We start from the raw sequence: 24,324 nt of genomic DNA, 5'->3' as shown, positions 1-24,324 counted from the left end.
CTTCCGCGAGCGGGGTGGTGACTTCCGGTAAGCGCGTGGCTCGTAGCAAAGGGGCGCGGCTTAAGGTTCTTTCCCAACGCGGCCGCCGCCGCCCTCCCCAAGATGGCGCCGTGCCCATTTCCGCCCGTGCGGGGAACCCCGCAGCGGATATAGCGCCGCCCGTTTCCGGTCCTGCCCCTTTTCGGTCGCTGCCGCCGCACGCCGCCGCCATGCCTGTGAGTGCGCCGCGCCGCCGCCATCCCGCGGTCCTCCCGCACCGAGCGGCCGCGGGCCGGGCCGGGCAGCGCGGGGCGGGAGGAGCGGGGCGGGGGCGGGAAAGCCGCGGCGGCGGGGCGGGGGGGCCGGGCGGGGCAGGGCCGGCCGCCATCTCCTCGGGCGCGGGGGCGCAAGATGGCGGCGGGCGCTGAGCGCTGTGCTCGCAGCTGGCCAAGGACCTCCTGCACCCCTCCCCGGAGGAGGAGAAGCGCAAGCACAAGAAGAAGCGCCTGGTGCAGAGCCCCAACTCCTACTTCATGGACGTCAAGTGCCCAGGTGAGGAGCGGCGCCCGGCGCTTCCCGCCGCGTCCTGCCGGCCCGCCGCGCCGCCCGACTCCCCGCTTCTCTCCCGCAGGCTGCTATAAAATCACCACCGTGTTCAGCCACGCGCAGACCGTCGTGCTCTGCGTCGGCTGCTCCACCGTGCTGTGCCAGCCCACGGGCGGCAAGGCGCGTCTCACAGAAGGTGGGTCCCTGCTCCGCTCCCCGTGCCCACCGGCTTCCCCCGGAGCTGCGGGGCTCTGCCGGCCCGGGCGCGAGGGAGGGCTGGCGGCGGCACGCCGGGGCCGCAGCGGCAGCGCTGCCCGCGGTTCGGGGCTTGCGGCAGCCGCGCTGCTCACCGCCCCGTTCCCCCTCCCCTCCCCAGGATGCTCGTTCCGAAGAAAGCAGCATTAAAGCCTCGGCGCCGGGATGGCCGGGGCTGCGCACACAGCGGCCGCGCGGCACGGAGCCCCGGGAGGCATCCCGGCACTGCGAGCTGTGCTGGCCCTGCGGCCCCCCCCATCTTCCTGTCAATAAATTTTGGATAAAACAGTCGAATTGCTTTTATTTCTCCTCAAGGAGGGGGGCGGGCCGTTGGGTTATGCCGAACCGCCCCCAACTGCCACCAAATAACGGGTGTTTAAGCTGCGTGCTTCAGCCCAGCAGAGAAGGGGGGTGAGCCGGGTGCTGCCCCCCATCCTCCAGCAGCTCCACGCATTACGAGGGCGCTCCGAGGTTCAGTTCTGCACGCTCCACAGCCTCAGCTGCGTCCTTCTGCCTCCCTGCACGGGGCTGGGGGGGTGGAAGAATCCTGCATGGGAAATAAAGGGCTGCACCCCACGTCCGCAGAACCACACAGAAATCACAGAAACAACCGAGGTTGGAAAAGAGCTACGAGATCATCTGGTCCGACCGCGTGCTCTGAATGCGGTGGGGGTGTTCTCTGAACCCCCTCAACGCCCCCACGGCTTTGGGGCTTTTTGTCTGGGGGTGGTAATGAACTCCCTGCGCTGCGCTGCTCCCATCCCGTGGCTGGGGATGTCAGCCCGGCACTGAATAGACTGCAATGGACTCACCTGCCTGAGGCACGGCCACGTTGGGCACGTAAATGAGGGGCAGAGTCTGCAGCCTGGCCAGGAAGGCGTTGTATGCTGCCAAAACAGAACCTGGTCAGCGCTGTGCCATCAAAGCCGCCTTAAGAACTGCCAAAAAGTGGGGGGGGGGGGGGAGGGGGGAGGGAAACGGAGGGATGGGGTGGTGGGAGAGGGCAATGGGGGGGAAACAGGGAGGAGGAGGAGGGGGCGATGGGCCAAAGGCTGCGTTTCTGCAGGTGTTCGTTAGTGGATTACAGAGCCGGTGCACTTACCGAGGTAAGTAACAGCTGTCGATCCCAAAACAGCAAAGAGAGTGAAGAGGAGGATCTGGTAAGAGCTCACGAGCTGCCGGTGAATTCCCACCGCGCCGCGCTGCCCTGCGGTGCAAAGGAGAGGGGGGTCAGCCGTGCACAGACAGCAGCTCTGAGAGTTTCCCCCAGCGGCCGGCGAGGGGCAGCACCTCAGGATCAGCGTAGAACCGGGCCGGCAGCGGTAAATCGGGCTGAACTGGGGCACCGTAAGCGGTCCAGACGAGGGCACTCACCCGCGGGCTGCTCCCCCGCCACGGCTCTGGCTGTGACCACCTCCCTTTGGCCGGTGAGAGGACAAGAGACGGTGATGGAGACCGCCGGCCTCTGCTGGAGGGAGCCGAGGTCGAGCACACGCACGGCGTAACGCACAAGGCCGGGCTGGTTGGAAAAGAACTCGGGAGGCGTCACTGCTACAGCTGGAGAGCTGGGCTGAAGCTGGGGACAGAGAAACGCAGCATCACCCAGCACAGCTGCTTCCAAATGCAGGAAATGGTGACTGCTTTCACAGACCCACGGGATCAATGACCGAGAGGGACTCGTCCCGGGGCAGCTCTGTGTTTCTGCCCCCAGACACAAGAACAAAGCTTTTCTACATACCTCCAGTTTTTCCAGGACCTTTTCGGCTCCCAGCACGCTCAGCACGCGGCTCAGCTGCGTGGTGCTGAACACCAATTCTGAGTGACCGAGGTAGAAGGCAGGGAGGAAAGGAATGAGAATGCTTTGCGTGTCGCCGCCGAGAGAAACCACCACCCGGACAGAGGAGTGGGTTGTGCTGAGCTCCAGGAGGGCTTCCCTGGGCTGCGGTTTTGCAGTGATTACGCAGACGTAGAGACCTGCGTTTGAGACAGGATTCGCAACGGAACAAAAAGAGAGCAGCGGAACGAAGGCCAAAGCGCCGCGTCTGGATCCGAGGTCTTCACCCTTACCTTCCTGGGTGCTGAACTCTGGGCTCACGTGGAAAACATCCCCAGCTGCAACGCCCAGCACGGCGCTGCTGAACTTCAGCCGGCACCGCAGGTGGGACTGCGGGAGCAGGCGCTGCGTGATGGCACCGACCTGAGCGGAGCTGCAGGAGCCTGCGGGAAGAACACGGGGATGAATCCATCAGCCTCCCCCCCGCCAGCAAAACGAGGTGCAGTTTGCCCCAAGACGCAAAGGTTTCCCCATCAGAAACCCCAGGTCTGGCGCTTATAGAGGCAGCTCCTACCTTGGAGGGTTTCTCTCCCGCTGCCCGTGGCAATGAGAAGGTGGAAGGCAGAGGAATTGGGAGCGTTTGTTAAATAGGTTTTCTGAGCAGTCTGGAGATGTAAGTGTGATGAGCCATTGACTGCGACCTGAAAGATCCAAAACAGACACAGCAGGGAAATTGACCGCTTCTCTTTTTTTCTGTTCTTCTACACAGCTCTGCTAACTGGGTAATTAAAGATTAGTCCGAAGCACGCTAACGAGCACGGTAAAACACCTTTTATGTAAATCAGACCCGAGCCCTCCCTGCTTTGTTTCTACCCAGCCCTTCACTTGCAGTTTGGTTGCCAGGAGCTTCAGAGCAACTCCAGGTCCGGCTGTCAGTCCCTGTTCTAACAGTGCCTACCTCCCCAGGGACTGCGTGCTCTTATCAGCACAGCCTTAGAGATAACAGCTGAACTACTGCTTTTCTTCTTGGCAAACAACAGCATCAACACACATACAGTCCTGGTATGCAGAAGCAGGCTGCCCCCCTCATAGAACGGCCTGGGTTGCAAAGGAGCACAGTGACCATCAGTTCCAACCCCTGCTGTGTGCAGGTCACCAACCAGCAGCCCAGGCTGCCCTGAGAACCACAGGGTGCCATAAGACCCTATAGGGTGCCTTAGGGACCCACAGGGTGCCATAAGGACCCATAGGGTGCCATAGGGACCCATAGAATCATTGACTCATAGAACCCCTGGGTTGCAAAGGAGCACAGTGACCATCAGTTCCAACCTCTGCTGTGTGCAGGTCACCAACCAGCAGCCCAGGCTGCCCTGAGAACCACAGGGTGCCATGAGATCCTATAGGGTCCCGTAGGGTCCCACAGGGTGCCATAAGGATCTATAGGGTGCCATAAGACCCTATAGTGTGCCGTAGGGACCCACAGGGTGCCACAGGGACCCACGCGGCGCCATAGGGACCCATGGAATCATTGACTCATAGAATCATAGGCTCATAGAACGGCCTGGGTTGCAAAGGACCACGATGGCCATCAGTTCCAACCCCTGCTGTGTGCAGGTCACCAACCAGCAGCCCAGGCTGCCCAGAGCCACATCCAGCCTGGCCTTGAATGCCTGCAGGGATGGGGATCCACAGCCTCCTTGGGCAACCTGTTCCACTGCCTCCCCATCCTCTGTGTAGAGCGGTCTCTCCCCTGGGGAACGGTGCTAAATACCTCTCTGTGTGTCTTCACTATCCCTGGGATATCAAGGAAGACCACAGCAGTTCCAGAGCTCCTTGCTAACGCTGCTCCACTCACGCTGTCCACGATGAGCACGGAGGGGGGGGAAACGTGCCACGTCCCCGGCTCACCTGCAAACATTGGGCTGCAAGTTGGCTGCACTGCATGGCAGCTTCCAGCCCCCTGCTGCAGGGCTGAGGAGCTGCATTCAGCCAGCAGTGAGCACCACAAATCTCTTCCCGTGCATCTTTTAGAGTTCTTACAGGTCTCCTCCTTGTAGGCCTCCTCAGGGGAACTCCTTCCCCACATTTCCCAGCTGAATACACCAGAATAGTGCCCGCTGATTCAGAGAGCTTAGAAGTCATATTCACCTCAATAAATCAGGACCATAAACTGGAAGGTTAAGTTTGGGGTTCAGCAAGTAAGAAGAATGCTCAAGTGAACTTGAACGGAACGGGAGAAAGCTTTCCGCATTCCTTGGGAGGCTCTCTGCTCTCTCTGCTTCTTTTTATTCTAAAAATGCTATCAGAGACTTAATTTTCCATGCAGCTCTGATTAGCCAGCAATAAAAGCACAGAGGCAGGCCTGTCGCCCCATTACGCACGGAGCCTCTTAATGCAGTTAAGGAAGGCTTTGTTTAAGCACCAGTAAATTGCCCCGAGCTGCCCGTCCTTGGAACGTCTACAAAACAGCCATTCTGAAGTTGGGGAAAACGGGCAAAAATGCTCTTTTTGTGTCAAAGATAATAAAATTGGGCCCACGCTTGAACTCTGAAGAGGAAGGAAGTGAGCCCTCCTGCAAACAGGAGGCAGGGGCTGCGAGCACCAGGAACGCGGATGCAGCTCCATCCCCACCCCGAGGCACAACAGCCATCCCAGGGAAGATTCAAGGCTCCACAATTCTTAGAGGCATCCCATGAAAACCCCACCAGCCCGGCCTTCCTCTGCTCCTGCAGGCAAAGCAGACTCGCCGCTCAGCAGCCCAGCTCCAGCAGAAGGCACACAAACCTTCCTGGTTGACGAGGGCTGAGCTGAAACAGACGACATCTCCTACTGCAAGGGCCCCGGGCAGCTCTGGCTCAATGGCACGCTCCACAGGCACAGGGATGCAGTCCACCACACCCGGATGCTTCCTATCCTGGACGGTCAGGAGCGTCACTCCTCTGCTCACAGCCTGAGCAACGTAGGTGTGATTCTTGTTTGCGGGTCTAATGAGCAGCAAGTCGTCTCTGAGAACCAAGAGGAAGCTGCTAAATGCCAGCCCTCCAAAGGCAGGTGTTTCCTGCTGTGCGTTTCCCACACCTTGCCGCGGTATTGGCGACGGGCTCTCAATTCTCAACAGCTGGTTTCAAACGTATTTCAAGTTTAAGACGGATCTTTACATCTCTGTTGTGACTCGTGATGTGTCAGCGTGGCAGTTCTCCCCCCCGTGAGCCACAGGCAGCCCTCAGCACCGTACCTGTTCACAGACAAGTGCAGCTGGGCGTGCTGGGCGTGAAACTTCTCCCCGATGCTGTTGTGGAACTCAACTGTAATGAGGAAGGACATTCCCAGGGGGAAGGCAGCCAAGGAAACGCCGCTGCTGGTATAGATTTGGGGACTGACGTTTATCCTTATATAGGAAATGGGTGCAACCTGGAGAAGTAAAGTTACGCTGAGCCAAGGTGCTTTCCTTGCGAGCCCTGGGGGCTGAGCGCTGCCCGAATTCTCACCTGGATACTGGTTACCATTGTCTGATTGACTCCAAAGAGCTCCAGGGAAGTCACCTCCAATGCAGCAATGCCCGGGATGGGTCCAGCCCTCAGGAGACCCTGATCGCGTTCCTCAAGGACTGAGGAGTTGGGGTAACACTGCAAGATCCGGAAGCTGACAAGCGCGGCCCCTTCCCTGAGCCAGGAACAAAAGCAAGAAGGCACTGTTAGATTTGCACAGCCTGGAAGTTCGTTTCACTCTCAAGCAACGAGCAGCAGCAGCTCATCTTCTCCTTCTTTTTTTTTTCTCCTGACCGTGAAAATGTTCAGGATGACTCTCAAGTTCTTCAAGACCAACATCTCAACAAAACCTACCACCAAAACCCCAACAGTGCAGGCAGATTCCAAAGCTGAGATCTCCTTTTGGAGGCAGGAATTCAGGAGTTTGCTTTCTCAGATTAACCTTGTCACTGTTAGTGCTCGGTGGGGAACGTTTCACCCAGCCTGAGGTGTCCCTTTAAAAACCTGAGGAGTGTTTTCTGCTCCCTGCTGACCCACACTCAATACATTCTTTTCAGACAGCAGCTTGAAGCAGAGCACGCTTCAAATTCTCTACTTTGGAGCAGGAAATATGTGAGACTCTGCTGAATATCTCGGGACAGGAAAAATAAGCTAAGAGGCAGCTGCACGTGCTGCCAGGAGAGAAACACATCGTCAGCTGCCCTGCGTTCCGGGTTCTCCTTTCTGTCTACCTGTTTGTGTACAGCTTGAGTTGAGAATTCGTGGACATTAAAATTTGCTCAGTGGAAAACGAGGGAGAGAACACAGACAGCTTTTCAAATACCTACAGGCAGAACAAAAAGAAATTATTAAACAGAGACACTGAAAAGCGGAATTAACAACAGCTGGGAGTTAGGAGTGAAGGAAAAGCAGTTCCTGTCACCACAAAAACGGACATAAAGAGGAGGTGTGAAGCTCCCCTCGCAGCCATGCCCAACAGGTGCCCCCCAAACGAAGCTTTCCTGCTGCACCTGCTCATGCAGGCTGCCCACAGGTGTCTCCCACTCCAAACGCTGCCTCTGCAGTGAGCCCAGCCCGTGGCACATACCAGGACCTGTACTTCGTCTGACAGCTCAGTCACGTTCCCTTCAAACTGCCCAGCAGACGCATTCAGGCACTGCACCTTCACCCTGATGCTCGTTCTACCTGCTGCCCTCGTGCACACGACCATAGCAACGTTGTTCTGTGCTGGGAGCTGAATGGAAGCCTGTTAGAGAGACAGCTCGGCTGCAGGCCAACCCATCTTCGGATTAACGACTGCTTACGTGTTGTCCCACCTCCCGAGGCCTTCAGCCACGCACTCTGTGCCGTAAGGCCACTCTTGGAGGCTTCTCCATACCCTCCCGTGTCGAGGAAGCAGCTCTAGGACATCTCTTTTGCTCACTGACCACTGGAAACTCAGCTCCCAGTTAGCATTACTGAAGGAAAAGGGAGTCAGCATGTTGTTCAGCCCCATCACGAAGACTGGCATCTGCAGAGGAAGAAGAGTCACCAGAGGGAAGTGTCACCAAGGAAGAATGCTGTCACCAGAGGGCATCTGAGCTTTCCCGCATTCTGGGCCTCCTGGCCCAACCCTGCAGGGCAGAGCAGCCACTGGGGCTCATTATATGCCATTAGCAATTGAAAGTGAACCCCTAAAACTGGGGAATTCTGTCTGACACACAGGTAATGGACTCAATACAGCAGCGCATTCTCTGCAGTCCTTTAAAATACAAAAGAAACCCTCCTCGCCCTGGCTTAAATGCCTGGCAGCAGTGAGGAGGTCATAACCTCTTCCCACCAAAAATCCACTGAATGTGTATTTCAAGACCTGAAATCAGCCCCTGCATCTCCAGGGAAACGGAGAGGAAAGGAAACGTTGCTGTTTTGTAGCTCTCTGAGCACGCCCAGATATTCTGCAGCAGCTGAGAAATTCCGTTTTTAAAAACACATTCCACTCTGTCTGCAAAAATCCTCACTCAGAATCTCTCATTTGTTTTTAAAAGCACTGAAGGCACACGACAGCCCTCCAAATCTCCACAAAGGAATTCCAGACAGTGCTCTGCTACAACACAGCTCCCTCTGGCCGCTGTGACGTGGCATTCCAGGCTCCTCACCAACCCACATCCATCTCTGCTGCCCTCACGCTCACACAGAGCTGTTTCCCAGCCCATAAATCCAGTTAAGGGCAGAGCTGCAGACTGCAAGACTCGGATTCCATGTGAGCAGCTGGAGAGGGCTGGTGCTTCTCTCTAATCTACGCTGTTACTTTTTGCTGCACGCTTGAATGAATGAACTCTAAGACTGAAGGAGCTCTTTCTACTGATTGCTGTACTCCAGTCAGCACTGAGCTCAGGGTTTAGAGCTGCAGGCATTTATTAATCAGTTTATTAGGTTAAGAACCTTCCTGATCTTTTGGCCAACGGAAGTTTTCAGTGTGGGCTACAATACCTCAGTGCCTGCGATCAGCCTTGTGGAGGGTACATGAATTCTTACTGCTTTTAACTGGATCACTTCTAGCTCCACTTCATCCTGCAAAATTCAACAGCGGTGAATGGTGACGTTTGCAGCCTGCAGCTTTGCTCCCTGTCAGGCAGGGAAGGGGCAGCCAGCACCTCCCCACGGTCAGACTGCAGCGCTGCTGACTGCTGACCACCCCAACACACGAAGGTTTCTTGTAAAGCTCGTGGATTCCTGCTGCCTCCTCTCCTGCACTCCTGCACTGCCTTTCACTGCATCCCGCTGGGGGAGCCAGAAAGAGCAGAGTGGAGAAGTTTCCCCTCGACTTGTGATGGCCAACTCTCCCGCTTCTAACCGTTCAAACTGCTTTTACTGATACGTGACAAACGGCAGATCTGCGTGCCCTTAATGGGAGGTTTGCCCAGGCCAGGTTTTCAAGGTCTGGCTACCGACGCGATTCAAAAGCCTAACAAGGGGAAGAGAGAGTAAAGAATGCAATGGGAAGAGACCTGTGAAAACACTGCCACTCTTCCTGTGTCTTCGCTGACCACCTGAACGGTGCCCTGGATGCTGGTTGTTCCCACTGCCTTTGCTGTGACGTGTCCAAGGCAGCTGACCTCAGCGACGGAGCGGTTGGTGACAGAGAAGTGGACGATGGATTGTGGCTGGGGACCACCTTCAGCCATCACCTGAAGCACGTTTAAATGGGTGAGATGTTCATTAAGGGAGACATCAATTAGCAAATCCCGACGCTGCGAGGTAGGGAATGAATATCTCCAGTTGCCCGTTCCACACCTCTCCCATTGCAGCCCTTTCACTTCAAAGGATACAAAGTCCAAAATGCACCCGCGTCCTCGTGCCCTCTGAGCACGCAGCGTCAGGACTGGCATCACACCTGCCCCAGAGGCAGCACCCTGCTGAGTCCGTGTCTGCAGCACCCAGCTCTCCCATCCCAGCACTCAGAAGCTGCAGCACTGAAGCTCAATTCAACCATCAAGGAGGGCTCTGAAATGCGGCGCCCACCTTCAAGCACCGAACTGAGGTCTGACCACCACCAGATTGCCACAGGACAGGATTTGGGAGTAAGACCACTATTAAGATCCAGAGCCTTTACTCCTAAGCTTAATTAAGCTCTTTTCACCACTGTGAAGTATACCATGAAGTACTAAGGGGGAAAGGAAGCAAAAAAAAAAAACGCTCACCTGCATCATATTGTGTGGAATAAGGGTGATTTTCCTTGGGATCAGCTTAAACGGAGGAAAGACCTGGCAGAAGGGAAGGATATTCTGCTGTACAACATTACACGGGTTTTTTTCTATACACCAGACAGAGCACAAGGGCTGCTGGATCTCACAAGTCTAAGGGGATCTGGGGACAGCCTTGCACAGAGCTTTCTAGCGAGGGCAGTGGTTCTGCCTTCTGAATGGAAGGGCTGGCAGAACAACGGGCCGCGCTGCCAAAACGCAAGCAGTGGAGAGCTGCTTTTATTTCCCCTGAAGCACTTTGAACGTAAGGACTCCACAGCAGCCAAAAATGAGCAGATTTCAGAGCTGTGCATCTTTACCTCAAGTTTCCGAGGAGCGGAAGTGATTTTTCTGCCCATCCTGTCCCAGGCTGTAGCTACCAAAGTCGTCTGGCCCACGGCAACAGCATGAAGTACGTGCAACTGGGAATATTCTCCCACTTCCTCCACTTGCCTAGGAAGACACTTTAGCATGACTCCACTTTTAATTTCCTATGAGAAACTGTGAGATAATTCGGGCAGGAACTGCTGAGCTGGCAAGTCACAACAGAGAGGCTTGTATTCTCCACAGCACAGAGCTCTGAGTGGCAAACCACCACTCCATAAACACAATCAATGTGAGGGAATCGACTCCTTTGTCAAAAGAGAAACACGTGGACAGAGCTACCAGGCCTGAAGTAACGCAAATCGTTCCCTGGAGTTCTCAGTTCTGTTTTTCCTCACGAGGTGAATATTACCAGGCGGTGCTTTGGAACGGCCCAGCCCAAGGCAATACTCACACAAGGCTCACAATAGGTGATGCTGCCTGCAGCTGAAGCTTCATGTACTTGAAGTATTTACTCTGCAGGGGAAGTCGCTGAAAACCCAGGACTCGAACAGTGGCCGTAACTCTCCTGCCAACCTCAGCCTGCATTGAAAGGGAAGAGGAGGGAGGAAGGGAAGGGAGCAACTCGCACACCCTTCCTGGCTCTGGATGCGAGCTGCTAAGCCTCCTCTCGTGGTATTGCCTCCTCTGGGTGGGCAACGCAGCCCATAATAATAATTTAGGACCAGCGGGGCTTCCCCAGGGCTGTAGCACCTTTTCACTGAGATCCACCTCCACCTCGAGCACGTCAGACACGCGCACGTGGGCTGCAACTGGTGGCAAGGAGGCCAAACAGGAATCGTGGATAGCCAGGCTTAAAAATCCAGGCTGCAAAGGGGTGACCTGTAAGGAAAGCAAACAGGCAGAGCCATAGCAACCGGAGAAAATATTTCCATCCCTGTTACAGAAATGAGGTGTTCTGCTCCAACACACAGCTGCGCTGAGCGCTGAGCACAGCTATGGGACCTGGGTCAGCCTGCACAGCTCCCACGGGATCCTTCCTGTACCAAAGGGAGCAGTGCACCGGCCTGGGGAACCTGAACACATCCGGCTTCCACTTCTAAGCCACACAGTTCAGTCTTTGTCCTCTGGCAGTGAGATTAGATTTCTCTCTCAAGTAAAACCTGTGAAGTTTTGACTTCTGACTCAGCCACAAACTTCTGCCCTCTGGGTCTCAACCAAGGAGCTGCACTGCAGGTACTGCAGGAGGACACAGGAAACTGCAGGAGGGGATTTTGGTAAGGAACTCATTACGTCTCAGTCCAACCAGGAGACAGAGGGGAAAAAAACCAACAAAAAGCAAAGTGAAAGATTGATTTCTTCCTTTTTTCTGAGGTTGAACCTTCCTCAACACGAGCTCCTGCAGTGCAAACCCCTGCACAGCAATCACCTCAATGGCACTGTCTGCCTCCAAGTATCTCACGTTCACGATTCCCTCCTCGCTGCTGTTGACCAGGAAGTACCCAGAACCTTCCAGAAGACGGAACAGCTCCTGCCAATGAAAACAAAATCCCATCAAAGAACCGAGCCCTGAGTCCTCAGCTCTTCTGAGGCTTCACTACGCTCCAAAATGTGAAGGCATCACTTGTTACACGTTTTCATAGAGCCTGCAGGTACAACACAGCTGGGAATGGTGCTGTTACCTTTGCAGCAGGGTGGTTATAGACAGTGATGTTATCAGGCTGAACCATCACGTCCTCAACCAGCAGGAACTCCACAGAGGTAAATAAGCCAGACGGTGCCTAGGAACACGAACAAAATCAGAGCAGTGTTCCATCAGTGCTGCTCCTCAGCTTACAAAAGCTGCACTCTCTTCCTCCTCCCCAACAGAAAGGAAATGATGATGCAGATTGCAGATGGGCATTTCTCCCGACAGAAATCTCTCCCTGTGAAGCTGCAAAGGTTGGTATTTAGAACTAAAAACGTGTCTTGCTGCAGTACCACGGAGATCTGTCACCAAATGGCCAGGCCCTCTGTCCACCACAAAGGCTCCTCATTGCTCACCTGTGGGCCACCACTGCTCCTGTACTTTACAAAGCTGACTTCAACACGAACAGTTCCTTTAATCTGATGCACTTCTAGAAGCTGATGTCCTGCAAGCCACAGATGACAAAAAAAAAAAAAAGAGAGAAAAAGAAACCAAAACCCTTAAGAAATGCTCTTAAGCAAGATGTTGATGATTTTTCAAGTTTCACTGCGTTCCTGAGGAACAATTTTGAATGTCAGCATGTAAATGATGTCCCCCAGAGCCCAGCAGTACCGTGCAGCCTGCTCTGCCCGCTGCCATCGTCCTTCAGCACCATCCTGGTGGCTCTGGCGTCAGAGAAGTGTGCCAGGCTCCTGTTGGATGACTTCCACTGCAGCACCAGCGAGCTGAAGTTGTCAAACTTGCGCTGCTGCCCATCAAAGAGCGCCAGCTCCAGCTCTGTGCTCCTCCGGCTGGAAATGGGGACCTGCACACAAAGGAGCAGTTCCATTACAGCTCACTGCCTGGCTTTAGAAGGAAGGTTCCCTCCTCCCAGACAAGAATCGGTCGGACTGCAACGACAGGATTCTGTGCAGCAGCGCCTGCTTCTTTCTCCCAGCTACAGCTTGATCACCCAACGTACTGCAGGGGTTCCTCTCTGAGCTTTCCTGCTTACAACATCAATTACTGCCAAACCAAACACAATGGGCAGAGGAAACCTTGGCAGCAAAGGGCCCAGGCCATCATTTCATAGAATCACAGAATCCTAGAATCCCCTGGGTTGCAAAGGAGCACAGTGACCATCAGTTCCAACTCCTGCTGTGTGCAGGTCACCAACCAGCAGCCCAGGCTGCCCTGAGAACCATAGGGTACCATAAGACCCTATAGGGTGCCGTAGGGACCCACAGGGTGCCATAAGGATCCATAGGGTGCCACAGGGACCCACGGGGTGCCATAGGGACCCATGGAATCATTGACTCATAGAATCATAGGCTCATAGAACGGCCTGGGTTGCAAAGGAGCACAGTGACCATCAGTTCCAACCCCTGCTGTGTGCAGGTCACCAACCAGCAGCCCAGGCTGCCCTGAGAACCCACAGGGTGCCATAAGACCCTATAGGGTGCCATAGGGACCCACAGGGTGCCATTAGGACCCATAGAATCACTGACCCATAGAATGGCCTGGGTTGAAAAGGATCACAATGCTCATCTCATTCCAACCCCCTGCTGTGTGCAGGTTACCAACCAGCAGCCCAAGCTGCCCTGAGAACCCACAGGGTGCCATAAGGACCCACAGGGTGCCACAAGGACCCATGGAATCATAGACTCATAGAATCATAGGCTCACAGAACGGCCTGGGTTGCAAAGGACCACGATGGCCATCAGTTCCAACCCCTGCTGTGTGCAGGTCACCAACCAGCAGCCCAGGCTGCCCAGAGCCACATCCAGCCTGGCCTCGAATGCCTGCAGGGATGGGGATCCACAGCCTCCTTGGGCAACCTGTTCCAGTGCCTCCCCACCTCTGGGGGAAAAACTTCCTCCTCACATCCAACCCAAACCTCCCTGGCTCACTTTAACACCGTTCCCCTCGTCCTGTCACCACCCACCCTCATAACAGTCGTTACTGGGATGTTTATTAAAGTTATCTCACTATTAGGTAACCATTTTTCCAATCAGAGCTCTGCAACAGAGTTAATAACACACAAATTTCACCTAAGCCCACAGGAAGTACCTCACACATCATGCTTTCCCAACACCCCCAGGTGGGTGGAGGAGCACAACACAGCATTAACAGCAGCACAGAGTCACAGAACAGAATGGGTTGGAAGGGACTCAAGGATCACGAAGCTCCAACCCCACACCAATGCAGAGCCACCAACCTCCACGTCTCACAGCAGCCCAGGCTGCCCAGGGCCCCATCCTTGCTGCCCTCCAACACCTCCAGGGATGGACGGGGACCCACAGCCTCTCTGGGCAGCTGTTCCAGCACCTCCCCACTCTCCCAGCAAACAACTTCCCCCTGACAGCCAGCTGAAAGCTGCCCTCCCTCCACTTCCAGCCATTCCCCTCGTCCTGCTCTCATCTCCCCTTCCCAAGAGCTGCCTCCCCTCCTCTTTGTGGCTCCCTTGAGGTCCTGCAGGCTGCACTCAGCTCACCCCCAGCCTCCTCTTCTCCAGCTGAACGAGCCCAGCTCCCCCAGCCTGGCTTTGCAGGGAGGTGCTGCAGCCCCCCGCTCATCTTTGTGCTCCTCTGGACCCCCTCCAACAGCTCCCTGTCTCTCTTGCCCTGGATGCAGTTCTGCCCCAAGCCTTACCAGCTGCTTGCTGTGCTGTGGCAACAGACAAGGTGGAACAGCACGGAGCGCTCCGTACGACGGGCTCACAGCCATGCTGACAGGAGCAGCACAGATGAACGTCACCATGGCTGATTCCACAGCAGGTGCGGGGTTCAGCAGCCCAGCCCGGTTCCCTGCACGGAATGTGAGCACCTGCAGGGACACACAAGAGCTGCAAGCTGCCCAGATCAACCACAGAGGGCAGAAAGTAACTGCTGTGCCTTCAAACGCAAAGCTGACACGTGTGGCATTAGGTGTGTAAAGCCAAAGGACGTGCAGGACGATCAGAATGATTAAGAATCATGGTTAAAAAGACCTCAAAGATCACCAGGTCCAACTGTCGACCCATCACCACGGTGCCTCTAACCCGGCTCCCTCACCCTGGGGCCTCCCGTGGCCAGGCTGCCACTCCTGCTAACCATCGTCTTCGTCAGGAGGCAGATGATCAGAAAGAACAGAAGCAGCACCTGCAGCACAGCTCTGGTGGCTCAGAAGGTTTTGAGATGCTAAGAACCCCCTGCTGTCTGCCGCCTGCATTGTGTTCTTGAGTTTAATACTGAGCTCATCACCAGATTTGGATTCTGAAAGGAGTTTTCTCTGTAAAGAGCAGCTCTCCCCCACCCTTACTGACCGCGTCCCACTCCTAGGGCTTTCTGGGTATCTTCCCAAAACGTTTTTTTTTTGCCTTGTAGAAGTTTCTGTGGGCACAGTTTGGAGGGAAGTTTCACCAAGCTGTCTGTGCATTAGGACAGAACCACCTGCCTGAACAGAACCCCTGCTGTTCTTCCCCTAAACACAGTTCTGAGTCAAACGGGAACCAATAAACCAACAAGCGTAAGAAGAGTGAAATTCTTTGTCAGCAGATCCCAGGCTGTGAGCTCTCTCACAGGGAAATGGGAGACCACACGTGCAAATCTACCCACACTGCAGCTCCTTATGAAGCTCAGAACACAGAGGTGGAAGTTCCTTACCTGCTCCCCCAGCTCCAGGCACTCGGCACGGTAGACGTACTGCTTCACCTTCCTTTGGGTCGGCAGTCGGATCTGTACCACCTCAATTTTACCTTGACGTTCTACAATCAGTTCCGAAAAGAAACGGGACGGTTCCAAAACCCACGGCCCCGGGCCACCCTCAAAAACAATCTCCTTCGTTGCCTTCCAGGTCACCAAAGCCATCTCCACCGGGTTGACGGCCTGAGCACGTGAAGAAAAGCAAAGCCGGAATTCCTCTTTTGGTGCCATCTGTCAGCGGGGCATTCGCTCAAGTCGAAAAGAGACAAAAAAGAACCACTGACAGCACTTAAGGCCTCCAACTACTCCAGCAACGTAAGGGATGTTTAAGGTCAACCCGCAGGGCTCTGTAATGCTGGAATGAGGTCATGCGCACGCATGAGAAGCAGACAAGAAACTGCAGATTGTTATAAAATATCCCCATTTTTCTTCTGCATTCATTTATTCCAAGCTGCCCAGGAAATCCAGCTTAGACCCCACCTATTAAAGTGCTGCTCCAGCAGCACGCAGCTCAGACTGAAGAACAAAGAGCAGCCCAAACACACTCCTGTTCTTCCTCAACAATTGAAGTCAAGTTGACCGTTAAACCCATTTACTCCCATTTGACAGAATGGATTTTGTTTGTTGGTGTCAGTTAATTCCCAAACTGACAAACAATTCAGGATGCAGCACTGTGCAACGAAGCCTCCTCAGCAGGTCAGCAATTCCAGCACAGCGCACACGTCCTCACCTTGAGGGGTTCGTAAGCAGCAAACGTTGCACTTGTTTCCAAGTGCTGCTGGTGGACACGAACGCTCACTGTCAGCACTGTGTGTCCCACAGACCTCGCTTCTATTTGGAAGCTGGAGCAGAATGCCCGGTCAGGCTTCTGACCACCTAAAACAGAAGGTCTTTACAGCAGATCTGTGGTGAAATTAAGTGCAGGAGAACCCTTAACCTCATTTGGTTTTCCTAAAGGTTCCCCCAGGTGGCACATTTGATCCCTCAGCTGTTGGGAGGCGATTATAAAAGAGCTGAATCACAGAATGGGTTGGGTTGGAAGGGACTCAAGGATCACGAAGCTCCAACCCCACACCAATGCAGAGCCACCAACCTCCACGTCTCACAGCAGCCCAGGCTGCCCAGGGCCCCATCCTTGCTGCCCTCCAACACCTCCAGGGATGGACGGGGACCCACAGCCTCTCTGGGCAGCTGTTCCAGCACCTCCCCACTCTCCCAGCAAACAACTTCCCCCTGACAGCCAGCTGAAAGCTGCCCTCCCTCCACTTCCAGCCATTCCCCTCGTCCTGCTCTCATCTCCCCTTCCCAAGAGCTGCCTCCCCTCCTCTTTGTGGCTCCCTTCAGGTCCTGCAGGCTGCACTCAGCTCACCCCCAGCCTCCTCTTCTCCAGCTGAACGAGCCCAGCTCCCCAGCCTGGCTTTGCAGGGAGGTGCTGCAGCCCCCCGCTCATCTCTGTGCTCCTCTGGACCCTCTCCAACAGCTCCCTGTCTCTCTCGCCCTGGGTGCCCCAGCCCTGGGCGCAGTGCTGCAGATGGGGCCTCACAAGAGCACAGAAATGGTTCAACCCCATCAGAGCCTCAGACTTCATTAACAGCTGACAAATCCCCACAAATTATACAAAGCACACTTATGAGAACAAGCATTTTGGAGCTAACCCATCATACCTCCTTCTGCAAGGACAAACACTCCTCTCTTTTCCATGCTTATCTCCAAAGGTAAGAGGGAGCAGTCAGTGAAAGCAATGTACTCCTTTGTTTCCCTGCGTGTGAAGTAAGCCTGGAGAGGAGCTAGCAGAGTGTGCCCCACCTCCACATCTGCATGCAGCGGCATCAGTTCCAGCTTTGCCAGAGGTTCCACAAACACCTGCATGAGCAGAGCACCAGGAAACAGCATGAGAGCAGAAAATCACCGCAGCGTGACAGCATGGCTGCGAGCAGGAAACAGCCCGAGTCAAAAGATGGGAAACAGACCGATGGTATCTTTGCTTACAAACTCTGATAGTTCTTACATGATGCTAAACGGGCTGTAAAATCAATTCAACAGCTAAATAGTGCTGCATAAAGAAGCACCTGATACTCAAGATGTAAGAAATACTAAGATCCAAGTCCAGTAAACTGGAAACAGTCCCACTGACAGAAAGCTGCAAGAAAAGCCTGCAGAAAACCAAGCCCAGCTCTTCTGAACAACAAACACACTTTGACCTTCAAGCAGAAGCTTTCAGTTTCTAAGCCTGGACGAGATGGCAATTCAGAACAATGAACAGCCCAGAAAAAATAATAAAAGACTTTCCTGTATTCCTGCATAATGAAGGGGGTTCTGTGCATCTCTGGCCTGAACCGTGCAGTGCCCCTGGGCCAGGCCTCCGCTCACCACTCCTTTTATGGTGACTGTGGCCACAGTTTGATTGGAAGAAATCCAGGAGAAATTGCCACTGCCTCCTTCCACCTGTAAGAACAGAAAGGAAAGGGGAGTGCCATAAAGTACAACAGCGTCCTGGCAACAGGAGAGGGGGAAAACAACCTTGTGTTCCTGGGTTTGCTATGGAACAGCATCAAAGGACATTTCTGTTGCTCTTATGCTTAGGCAACGCTTTCAACAGCTCAAACCTGCAGTGATGTTTAATGATGTACAGCCAAGTAAACAGCAAACGAAAGGGGAGCGAAGAACAAAGCGACAAAGCAGCACAGGGGAAGAAAAAGGAAAGGCAAAGGGAGGGATGAGCACTGGGGCCAGGAACGTGGCATTTCACGTGGGCTTATCAGGGAGAAATGGATGTTGTGGAGGGAGCCAGGCAGATTCCAGTGGGAACAGAACCGTGGGGCTCCCAGAACAAGGAGCCATCACAGCTTCCCAAACCACGCTCGACTTCACCTGGAGCTGGTGCTGATACAGCACTCCTGCGGGGTGCCACGGGAACGCAAGGAGAGGACAGGACAGCCTGATGGGCTGGAACATCTTCACCTCCTGCTCACGGCTGATCACCGTGGGGAAGGGAGCAGCAGAGCCATCCTGCAAACACGGGGACAGAAGGAAATGCCCTTTCCATCAGAGCAGCTTAGCAGCCGAAAGACAAACCGATGGTCTTACAGCGAATGCAGCCCCAACGCAGAATCCCCACAGAAAAGATTGGTGCTGATTGCCACGACCACAAGCTTAAAAAATACAAGCCTGGAATCAATTGTTTCTTTGGGGGATTGTGATCCAAACAACTGCACTGCGATGCGTCCGTTTGCCCCCGAAACACTTTGCTTTGTATGAAGTTAAAGGCAGGAATCTGTGGCTGTGTTTAAATTGTTTCCTTCACGCGTTTAATTCACATTCCCAGGTGCTGAGGCCAATTGGCACAGCGTGCATTGCTACGAAACACATCAGCTCTGACAACTGCATCTCATCCTCTCACAGAGGACGATCCCTGAGCACCTGGGGAGCTCTGGAAGCTGCATGTGGGAATGCTGCTGACCACACGTGCTCTGCAAGGTGACGTGCTGTGCGCAGCTCACTGAGAGCTGCAGCTGCTCCAACAGCAGCAGAGAAGGTGCAAGAATCCCTGGTGTCATCCAGCTTCCCAAGCTTTCCTTTCTAACTGCCTGGTTTCTCACTTTTCTAAGGGTCAGTTTTTCCCTCTCGGATGCTCCCAGCTCAGAAGCTGCTGAAGGAGTTGTATACAAAGACGTTGTGGGGAGTAACTTGTTCTAGCAGGACAAATATAGCACAGCTCCAATCACTGAGCAGCTCATTTCACGTGGATGTGAGCAGTGTTAGGACACAACCCAAGGGACTGAAAAAACATCCTGAAGAAAAGTCTGAAGAGTCTACAAACAGGAGGGGAGGCAGCTCTTGGGAAGGGGAGATGAGAGCAGGACGAGGGGAATGGCTGGAAGTGGAGGGAGGGCAGCTTTCAGCTGGCTGTCAGGGGGAAGTTGTTTGCTGGGAGAGTGGGGAGGTGCTGGAACAGCTGCCCAGAGAGGCTGTGGATCCCCGTCCATCCCTGGAGGTGTTGGAGGGCAGCAAGGATGGGGCCCTGGGCAGCCTGGGCTGCTGTGAGAGTGGAGGTTGGTGGCTCTGCATTGGTGTGGGGTTGGAGCTTCGTGATCCTTGAGTCCCTTCCAACCCAAACCGTTCTGTCACTCTGCGAAAATCACAACCATCCTTATCTCTTACCTGCTGAAGGACAGAAACCAGCTCAGCTCTTATCCCTGTGGTGCCACCTTTTAGGACTCGAACTACGTGGTAAGAGCCGTTAGGAGACGACGTCAGCTCCTCAAAATGCTCCTTAGAAAAGTGGTGAGTTATCCTGAGGTTCTGCAAACGGACAAAAATCAGTCAACACTGCACCCCCTCCAAGGAAAACCAGATTCATTCCACACAAACACCCACGGGACTGCGCAGTCCTGGAGAGGTCTGTAACACAGGTGAGACTGAAATGTGAGTGGAAATCTGTGCAACAGAGACTGAAGGAGACTGAGGTGACAAAAGCAACAGCTTCTCCTGCTCCCTAATCCCCTCACTAGTCCTGAATATCCCTGCTAGATATTCAATCCACTTGGAATGCTGCGTTCATTCCACGCTCTCCATGAAGCAGCACAACTCACCACAGCACCCCAGGCAGCCACGCGTTGCTAACAGCCATTTACTCACATCAGATAAATAAACCTTAGTGCTGTCTCTATCGTAAACCTCAACAGTGACGGCGTACCGCCGCTGCACCTCCAGCACCCATCTGTCTCCTGGATAGACACTGAAACCTGCAATAGGAAACACGTGTTGCTCCCGGAGCCACAATCAGCAGCAACCAACAGAGAAATAAATGCCTGCTATCTTTTATTAAGAACTTTGATACCAGAGTTGTTTTTCTATCTGCAGGATAACCAAACGATTCCTAACTTGGTTTAGGAACTGTAAGTTTGTACTCCATTTTGTGCTTGATATGGGATGTTGGTTTTTGTAACCAACGTCTTTCTGCTGCCAAAAAGCAGAGATTTTAGCACAGAACGAGGAATGTCAGCCACAGCACTTGGAGGCACCGAAACTTTCTGGATGAGAAGCGGTGACTGAAGCAGAAAGGCGCTCATTATTCAGCCCCCAAAGTATCCGCTGTCGTGTAAAAACAAATTCCTGAATCCAAGCACGCTCTAACCAAAATATATATTTCAGCAAGCAGCACAAAAATGGCACGGAAGGCAATCGTGGCACATTCTTTCCAAGCTCTGAGCCCCATTGCCTGCTGCTGATCTTCAGCTTAGTTAATTGCTGTGACTTAGAAAGCAGCCCATCAGACGGAGCAAAGCCAACTTCAGGTTTCAGATCAGTGCACTTGGAAAGATGCCATCTGCTCCGGCCTTAAGTTTCAGATGCCTGCTGGCAATAGAACGAAGGCACTGATACATTAAATACGTTCCTGATCAGAGAAAAAAACCAAACAACGATGTGAGAGTTTTACAATCAAGCTCCTGCTCTCTCGTTACCTAAAAATCCAGCTTCTACCACATGGATGGTGCTGTTAGGCAGCCCAGATGCAGCTCGCATGTGAACGTCTTGATTCTTGTATAGGAATTCTGTTGAGTTTTTTTATCCTGAAGGAGCGTGGTCACCTTTAGTGAGCTGTAAAACTGGAAGGGTTTAAATACAGAGCAACCGAGGGTGTGGAGTTTGATGTAATTTTCACCTTCTGTTGCCATCAGCGGGGTTGCATTTTGTAATTGGGTGGAGGAGCCCTTGTGAAAAGGGAAAGGAGGAAGGAAGAGAACTGGGAAGGAGAGCAGTGGGGAGCACCGAGCTGAGGGGAAGGAGGAGGCACACAGGAATCCCCTCCAACAAAGCTCAAGCACTCAGAGCAACTCCGAAGCAAACCCAAAGCATCCCTCCTGCCTTTACAACCTCTTTCACTGCCAATCTGTGACCATAAATCAGGGAGACCACGCTTGGCAGAGTGCACAGCTGCCCAGCAGCACAGAATACAGCCCAGGATACTTCTATGGACCACCACCAGGCTGCTCTGCCCCAGCTGCACGGCTCGCACGGCGGCAGTCCTCCCCTCCAGGCTGGCCACAGGCAGGAGCTCAGAGCCCCCAGGAGCAGCGACTTGATCCCGAAGCTCCAGCTCGTAATGCTCCAGAGGAAATTCCAGCTCTGCAAAAAGGTTTTTTTGAAGAAAAAAAAAACTGCAGTGATTTTATAACCACCTCCGCTCTCCTACGAAGCATTCTCTTTCAGCAGGCACGAATGCAAGGACCAAACAGTAACGGCAGCACTCCATCAGCCTAAACACGTAATTAGCTGTTGTTTCTCCACGCTGGCAGCATTAGTTCAGCGCTCAGGAGCCGACACTCGAGCTCTGCAAGCATCAGCGTGCCATGGAAATCAATTCACACCCACCCTGCCACCATTCCCCATCTCCACAGGGTGCTGCATTCCAGCACAAGGCCCCAGCAGTCAGGCACTCACAACCAACTTGGTCTCTAGGCTCAGAAAACCACAACGTATCCACGCGCTGAGTCAGAAAGCTCAGGTGAAAACCGGGCTCAACGCTACGGTGCTAGGAGAATAATTTACCTGTCATCTTCCCCCGTACAACTTTTGCAACTCTGTATTTTATAAGTGCTCCAACCAGGAGGTGAACGTCATGAGCAGGGATCAGCACTATGTTCTCCAGAACCAGCAGGCGTACCACAGCAGCAGCCACTTTCTAATGGGAAATCAGAAGGCTGCCGTTACCCACAGCCACGAAAGCCAAAGCCAGGAAAAATGACAAAGAAATGCATATTTTCCATGCAGCTTGCCTTAAACAGAGGTTTGGATTGTGTTTTTTCCTATCAAGAAAGGGAAAATGGTGCTGATTATTCACCTTGTAGGTCGATTCGTGTATTCGGACTCTTACAACCGCTGCTCCAGTCGTGATTCCTGACACCAGGATTCTGTCTCCTTGTTTTTCTGCTCTTTCCAGCTCAACAATGTGGTTTGGTGGGGAATAGTCAGCTTCTGAGTATTTTAAAATCCTGACAAGAAAACAAAAGTAACCTTTGCTGCCATCTCCATGACCATTTTGGATTCACTAAGGCAGACAGGCTCGTGTGCCATGAGTCGATCATCGTGTGCCACGTTGATCAAGAAGAAATCATTAGCAGGGAATTGTGGAAAAAAGCAGGTAGGAAACACGCCTGGAAGTCTCCAATCACACCCCCAGTTTGAAGCAGAGGAACCTCAAACTTAAGCTGGATTCCTTGGGATCATCTCTGACAGAGATTTAAAACTGCCCAAGGATGAAGTTAACTTAACCCAATCCGTGTGAATTCCTTTTGCTTTCTCACCCTAGGAGCATCCCAAGATGAAAGCAAGCGCTAAACATTCCCTCATACTTTTTGTCACAGTCACCTTATTTTGTCTGACAATTCTACACTGTCCACATCCTCATCCTTTGCGACGCTCCACTCAAAAACCATTCCTGACAAGCTACTGAACGTGTTTCCTGGAAACAGAAATGAAAATTCACATAAAGGGGGAAACTCATGCACTCTTGCTAGCTGACACAGTAAAATCAAACCTCCTTTCCTTCTAAACACGAAGGCAACAAGCAGCATTTATTTCTCAGAGCACAGCTTTGGCGTGGTACTGGGAGAGCCCTTCTCACAAGCCGTACCTTTGACATCCAGGGCTCTCACTGCCAACTCCAGGGGAGAATCCTCCACGTAGATCTCCCGAGTTCGGGACAGAATTTCAATGCTGTTGATCACATCAACCATCACATCACAGCGGAGCGTGTGGCCGGTGACTGCAGCAAGGGAACAAACAGCGCTTCGTTCAGCCCCTACAGGTTCCTATTGAGTCAACAGCTGCAAAAAGCTCTGCTAGTGAGAATAATCAATAGCTGCTTTCTCATCCTGCGGAACCTGGCTGAGGTGTTACCACTAATCACAGCTTGATTTCAGCAATAAAAATGCACAACATCGTACACTTCCATACAAGCCCTAAATCCCGCATCACCTCCCATCTCACGAGCCTCTGTTCTTCCACCCACCGTGTTCCTCAGCTATCACAGTGCTGCTCAGCCTGGTGGGCTGTGCGGACTGAGCAGACAGCAGGGCTTTCTGGGAGCATGCAGAACCATCCTCATACACGGGCTCAGCTGTGACAACACTGTCATGCATAGAACGCCTGAAAGACACAAAGACATTTTCTTCTCTGCTTACATGTCTATCTTTACAGCTGTCAGAGCACTGGGCTCCTCACTGCCCTTCTGGGCAGACCATGGGCCTCTGCTGGGCAGGGCACAGACCTCTGTGAGGCAGATCATAGGCTTCCATTGGGCAGACCATGGGCCTCTGTCAGGCAGGCCACTGACCTCCACCGTGCAGGACACAGATCCTGTCAGGCAGGCCATGGGCCTCTGTCTGGCAGCCACACAGCACGGCCATGGCCACTATCACACATGAAGCCCTCGATCCAGGCTCCCATCTCCTCACTGCACCCCGAACCCCTCCATCCCCACACACCTTTCCACCCCCCACCCCCTTCAGCACTGCTCCCTCCCTCACCAGGAGTAGCAGCCCCCCTCGGCCTCCAGCATGAAAGGCACCCTCATCTCCCGGCTGAAGGGCAGCAACACAATGGGCACATTAAGCTTAGAGGCGCAAGAAGGCACCACGACGAACAGAACGAGAGCGAGAAGGGAAAAGCGCCGAGCCCGCCGCATCCTGTCAGCGAAGCAAAATGGCGCCGCTCGCTGAGCGCTCTTCCCGCCTTCCTGCAGGCGTTGCTCTGCGCGTGCGCGTTGGGACAACGCGCACCTGGCATCCGCTGACTGCGCGTGCGCGATGCCCCGCCCTCGCAGCGCGCCAATTCACCTCAGAGCCCGTGGCCGCGCCTCCCCCCCCCCCCCCAGCCCTCCTTG

General features: G+C 53.8%; 2 protein-coding genes across 4 annotated transcripts; one reads left to right on the top strand and one right to left on the bottom strand.

Annotated features, from left to right (window-relative positions):
* Positions 1–73: 73 nt before the first annotated feature.
* RPS27 (ribosomal protein S27) lies at positions 74–1,068 on the top strand. The gene is made up of 4 exons (XM_085210135.1): positions 74–215; positions 423–531; positions 611–721; positions 902–1,068. Exons 1-4 carry the CDS (start codon positions 210–212, stop codon positions 928–930), a joined length of 255 nt encoding a protein of 84 aa, XP_085066261.1. The 5' UTR covers positions 74–209; the 3' UTR covers positions 931–1,068.
* Positions 1,065–24,173, bottom strand: NUP210L (nucleoporin 210 like). 3 transcript variants are annotated; one of them, XM_085210121.1, is made up of 40 exons: positions 23,969–24,172; positions 23,452–23,588; positions 23,074–23,205; positions 22,809–22,902; positions 22,282–22,432; positions 21,990–22,122; positions 21,408–21,566; positions 20,903–20,971; positions 20,076–20,182; positions 19,599–19,739; positions 18,309–18,446; positions 17,730–17,882; positions 17,102–17,303; positions 16,168–16,313; positions 15,399–15,620; positions 14,407–14,580; positions 12,388–12,580; positions 12,132–12,220; positions 11,771–11,869; positions 11,518–11,619; positions 10,842–10,970; positions 10,543–10,670; positions 10,085–10,217; positions 9,723–9,785; positions 9,030–9,209; positions 8,512–8,592; positions 7,421–7,552; positions 7,130–7,288; positions 6,774–6,865; positions 6,043–6,217; positions 5,790–5,965; positions 5,339–5,559; positions 4,326–4,462; positions 3,129–3,255; positions 2,848–2,997; positions 2,519–2,754; positions 2,155–2,299; positions 1,883–1,987; positions 1,593–1,667; positions 1,065–1,327 (listed from the first exon to the last, which is right to left on the bottom strand). In XM_085210121.1, exons 1-40 carry the CDS (start codon positions 24,124–24,126, stop codon positions 1,254–1,256), a joined length of 5,517 nt encoding a protein of 1,838 aa, XP_085066247.1. In that variant the 5' UTR covers positions 24,127–24,172; the 3' UTR covers positions 1,065–1,253. The 3 variants fall into 3 exon arrangements, 2 of the variants coding, with proteins under 2 accessions (XP_085066247.1, XP_085066249.1); XM_085210123.1 differs by having other exon boundaries at positions 2,155–2,356; positions 23,969–24,168; XR_014879871.1 differs by lacking the exon at positions 1,065–1,327 and having other exon boundaries at positions 1,649–1,667; positions 2,071–2,356; positions 23,969–24,173.
* Positions 24,174–24,324: the final 151 nt, after the last annotated feature.

Source organism: Meleagris gallopavo, chromosome 27 (assembly GCF_905368555.1).
Source record: "Meleagris gallopavo chromosome 27, MGAL_WU_HG_1.1, whole genome shotgun sequence".
Lineage (NCBI taxonomy): Eukaryota > Metazoa > Chordata > Aves > Galliformes > Phasianidae > Meleagris > Meleagris gallopavo.
The sequence above is the reverse complement of the archived record's forward strand: the minus strand, read 5'-3'. Positions and strand labels throughout refer to the sequence as shown.